The sequence below is a fragment of the Alligator sinensis genome, unplaced genomic scaffold (assembly GCF_000455745.1).
Source record: "Alligator sinensis unplaced genomic scaffold, ASM45574v1 scaffold107_3, whole genome shotgun sequence".
In the NCBI taxonomy this organism is placed as follows: Eukaryota; Metazoa; Chordata; order Crocodylia; family Alligatoridae; genus Alligator; species Alligator sinensis.
The window spans coordinates 577,031-582,118 of NW_005842578.1; the positions used below are offsets into that span (position 1 = coordinate 577,031).

A 5,088-nucleotide genomic window follows, 5' to 3' on the forward strand; every position below is an offset into this window, starting at 1 on the left:
CTGCTCCAAGCCCCCAGGCCCGGGGACCCCCCAGCTGGGGCAATGGGAGACGGCCGCGGGGGCAGGTCTGGGGGGAGCACGGAGCGGGGGGGTCAGCACGGCGGCGGGTCAGGAGAAGGTGGACACACAACACCACACCACACGGCCATGGGGCGCAGGACAGCACGGGTACTGGGAGGGAGACACACACACACACACACACACACTACATATTGCCTAGGAAATGCAACACACAGCACAGGCTCTGGACAGGACAAAGCAGCACACACATTATACGTTTCCTAGGAAACACAACACACAATGCAGGCTATGGGCCTGATACAAAAAGCAGCACCCCCCCCCGGAAACACTACACACAACACACAAACCGGGCTATGAATGTGATGCGCAAAGCACCACGCACACGCACGCACACACTATAGCCATTGCCTGGGAAACACAACACGCAAAACAAACTGTGGATATGCTACACAAAGCACCGCACGCACGCACACACACTGCACCCATTGTCCAGGAAGCAAGACACAACATGCACAACACACAAAACTGGCTATGGATGTGATGCACAAAGTGGGACATACACACATTGAGCACATGTGCACACACATAACACACACTGTGCGTGTAGGTGGCCTCTGAGAAACAAGAAGGCTAGGGGCATGATACACAAAATGGCACATACACGGTACCCATTGCTCAGGAAATGCAATGCACAAAACAGGCTCTGGGTGTGATACACACACACACTCACACACACACTCCACATACACGCACATTGTACCCGTTGTCTGGGAAACAAACGGGCTATGGGCATGACACACAAAGCACCACGACTCACACATTATACCCATCACCTTTGAAACACAAGACACAAAACAGGCTCTCAGCGTGATACACAAAGTATCACACACACACACACACACGGGAACATTATACCCATTGCCCTGGAAGCACAAAACACACAAGACACCCGACAGGATAAGAGCGTGCTGCGCAAAGCGCGACACACGCAGAGGTGCTGCACACACGACATGACCCCTTGGCATGAAACAAGACACTGCAGCACACGCTCCTTGATGTGCACTGGACACCACACCAAGGACACACAACACGCACTGGGGGCAACCCCCCGCCCGCTCCATAGGTCAGGAACCCACATCAGATGCCGTTCGATGTGCTACACACACAGCGCACAACACACACGCACTCCAGCTGGGCATCCACAGCACCCCGCTGCTACACAACCCCCCACACCACACAACCCCCACCCCCTGCTCTTGTGCCCCCCACCCAGGATAGCAAATGTGAGGGTGCATCTACTTCCAAGGGCTGTTTGTGTGTGTGTCTGCACACCCAGAGAGCCACAAACAGAGCCATGGAAACACCGGGCTGCGTGTGTGTGTGTGTGTGTGTTTGCACACACAGAGCCATAAACAGAGCCATGGAGACAGCTGCTCCGCGTGTGTGTTTGTGCACCTGGCGCCAGGCTCAGCTTTCGGGAGCTGTTCACACCCCGGCGGGCACCCAGGGTGGGGGTGCCCAGGCCAGACCCCCCCCCCACGGGTCATCCCCGCCATGGCCCGGGTGCCCAGGCCAGACCCCCCCCCCACGGCTCCATCTCCGCCAGGCCTGGCCCACGAGAGCCCAACGCCCCAGGCTCGCAGCCCCACGGGGTCGGCTCCCGGGGGCAGCGCCGCGGGGCCTGCGGGTCCGAGGGGCATCGGCCGCCACGGGGCAGAGCCCGGCAGAGGCGCCGGGATGCTCGCTGCGGGGCTCCGCCGGTCCCTGCCAGCCGGCCCGCTAAAAGTATTAAAAGCAGGATTAAAGACCTCCAAAAAGTGCCTTTCTTTTCCTTCCTCCTGGGAATATTAACAACAGGTCTTAAAAAGTCTCCCTGCCGGCCCGAGTCCTCGTCCCAACATTAGAAGCGACACGAGTCTCCCTCTCCGTCCTCCCGACAAAGTGTCAAAAGGAGGTTTTCAACCAGGCAAAAAGTCCCTTTCCTTTTCGTTCCTTCCTTCTGTCTTTCTGCCTTCCTGACGACTAGAGGAGAAGCAGGTTTAAAAGAAGAGGGCAAGAGGGTTTTTTTTTAATTATTTCTCTCCTTCTCTCTTTCCTATAAAACTTAAATATGTTACAAGAAGGTTTAAGAGTCTCCTTCCTTCCTTCTAAAAATATTAAAATCAGGTTTTAAAAATCAAAAAACTTTCTTTCTGTCTTTCTCCTGCATACATAAATATGAAAAGCAGGATTCGAAAAAGAAAAAACAAGACTTTTCGTTCTTTCTTTGAAGCACATTTAAAAAAGGCAAGTCTCTTCCCTCCCTTCCTTCTTTCTATCTCGCTTCTAAAAATAGTAAAAGCAGGTTTAAACAAGAAAGGTTTTTTTCTTTCTTTTCTTTTTTCCTTCCTTTCTTCTGAGATGATTAAAACAGGTTTTAAAAAGTCTTGCTTCCTTCATTCTCATAAAAATATTACTAGCAGGTTAAGAAAAAGTCCACAGAATCTATCTATCTATCTATCTATCTATCTAAAATATTAAAGGTTTCCTTCTTAAAAAAAATATTAATACCAAGTTTAAAAAAAAGTCAACAGCCTGCCTTCCTTCCAAAAATATTAAAAGCAGGTTTAAAAATGTCAAAAAAGTCTTTCGTTCCTTATTTTCTTTCCTTCCTTCCCTTTCTGTCCTGCATAAATAAATATTAAAAGCAGGTTTTAAAAAGGAAAAAAAGATTCTTTCGTCCTTTCTTTTGTTCTTCCTTTCTGCCCTGCATATGTAAAGATTAAAGGCAAGTTTAAAAAAAGAAAAAAAGGCTTCCTTCTAAAAATGCGAAAAGCAGGTCTAACGAAGTCAAACGAGTCCGTCCGTCCGTCTCTGTCTTCGTGTCGTATGAAACCCCAAACCCCGCGGGAAGCCCTCGACTCCCCTTCCTTCCCGCAGACCCGCTCCCTTCTCCCGCGCCCCCGGCACTTTCCAGCCTTTTCATCACGTCCACCCTGAAGTCGTCCAGCCTTTGGATCTCACCTCCCGTTTCTTGTTGTCCTTCCCCAAGACAGGGCTCTCCCCAAAGGGGACGCACCTTGTGCCCCGCGTTGCAAAGCCCGCCTGCCCTCGTCCCTGCCCCGTCCGGGGGCTGCGGAGCCAGAAGACACCCAGGGCTCCCAAACCTCCTGCCCCACCGAGTCCCCCGAGCTCTTTGCAATCAGAGAATGGCTGCGGGATTGTTCTGCGCCCAAATCCCAGCGCCGGGCGAGAGCTGGCGCCCCCGGGGCGGCCGGGAGCAGGCCGCAGGCTCCCCCGCGACCGCAGGGGGATTTTGGAGGGTTTTCCCCACCCTGCCCGGCTCCATCACGCCACCTAAAAAAACAACCCGTGCGAGCGTACAAGAAGGGGATGATTTTCGAGGGCTTCCCGAGCAGGGAGCAGCCCAGCCGTGCCGGCTCCGTGCCGCCGGGACACAATCCGGGGCTGGGACTCGGGTGCCCGTGGACATCAAGAGCAGGACCGTCCTCGCGGCCCCGGTCCAGACTCCTGGCCCTCGCCTGCGGTTGGCACTTCTGGCAGCAGGGATGAGCTCTCCCCGAGCGCGCTCCTCGCTGCTCTCGCCCCGCCTGGCCCGGCACCAGTAGCCGGGGACGTGAGTCGGACCTCGCGCGGCTGGACGGGACCTCCGAGAGCACCGGGTCCAGCCCCTGGCCGGCCGAGGGCCCGCTCCTCCGCCAGGACCGCCGGCCTGGAGCTGCCCCCGCTTGAGCCGCTGGCATCCCGTGCAATAGCCTGCAGCTATTTGACTAGCCTGCATCTGTTTGAATAATTCACATTTATTTGAACAACCCACATTTATGTGAATAATCGCATCTATTTGAAAAACCTGCATCTACTTTGAACAATCTGCATTTACGTGAATAACCTGCATCTAATCAAATAATCTGAATTCATTTGGATAACCCGCCTCTATTGGAATTATCGACATTTATTTGAATAACCGCATCTATTTGGATAATCTGTATCTAGTGGCATAACCCGCCCCTATTGGAAAAACTGCCTCTGTTTGAATAACTGCCCCATTTGAATAATCCGCGTCTATCTGAAAAACCAGCAGATATTAGAATAGTCTGCATTTATTTGAATAATCCACATTTATTTGAATATTCTGCATCTATTCAGATTATCTCCCTCCACCTGCATGCTCCGGGCCCATCCCGCTCACCCACGGACATCCTCCTCCTTCCTTGCTTTGTTTCCCTCTTCTTCGGCTTCATCAGAAGTCATCCCCGGGCACGCGGGGGGCGCGGGGGGATTCCCGGGGGCCGCCCGGGTCCGTGGGTGGGAAGCGAAGCAGGAGGAGAGAGGGGAGGAAATCAGAGTCGGGTGTTCCCTGAGGACGGGGGTGTCACTTGACCCCACCGGGAGGCCTGGCCCCACTGTCACCCCGCAACCGCCCCATCACCCACGGCCGACCTCACCCTCCAGCCACCAACCCCCCCATGGGCGCCAATCCAGAGCGACCCCCAGGGGCACCGTGAGCCCGGGTGCGGGTCTCGCTCTCGCGCAGAGCCCAGCCTGGACGGTGAACGGCGCGGTCCAGCCCACGGCCACGGCACCGGGGATGCCAAAGGGGGGCACGGGAGCCGGTGGGGCGGTGCTAAGCCAATCGCCCCCTCCCTATTGGCCGCCCAGAGCCCCCCTCGGGGCCCGATAGGCCAGGAGGAGCGGGAGCCGGGGCTCTTAGGCGGGTGCGTGGCGGGGAGACGTCTCCACGGGCCATGGCGGGCGCCGAGGACCCCGCGGCGGCGTCACCCTTCAGCATCTCCAGCCTCCTGCGGGAGCCGGAGCCGAGCGCCGGGAAGCCGCCGTTCAGCTACAACGCGCTGATCGTCATGGCCATCCGCAGCAGCCCCGAGCGGCGCCTGCCCCTCAGCGGCATCTACGAGTTCATCACGCGCCACTTCCCCTACTACCGGGCCGCGCGCCGCGGCTGGCAGAACTCGGTGCGCCACAACCTCAGCCTCAGCAAGTGCTTCGTCAAGGTGCCGCGGCCCGGCGGGCAGCCGGGCAAGGGCGGCTACTGGGCCCTGGCGCCCGCCA

The 5,088-nt window shown here is 56.1% G+C and overlaps 1 protein-coding gene across 1 annotated transcript in view; it reads left to right on the plus strand.

The window, feature by feature from the left end:
- The first annotated feature begins 3,814 nt into the window (after nucleotides 1-3,814).
- The window catches only part of LOC112551728 (forkhead box protein G1-like), a 1,950-nt gene continuing 676 nt past the window's right edge, over nucleotides 3,815-5,088 (plus strand). The window contains exon 1 of the mRNA XM_025214307.1: nucleotides 3,815-5,072. Within this exon, the coding sequence (XP_025070092.1) occupies nucleotides 4,767-5,072 (306 nt within the window). The 5' untranslated portion in view covers nucleotides 3,815-4,766. The remainder of the gene's footprint in view (nucleotides 5,073-5,088) is intronic.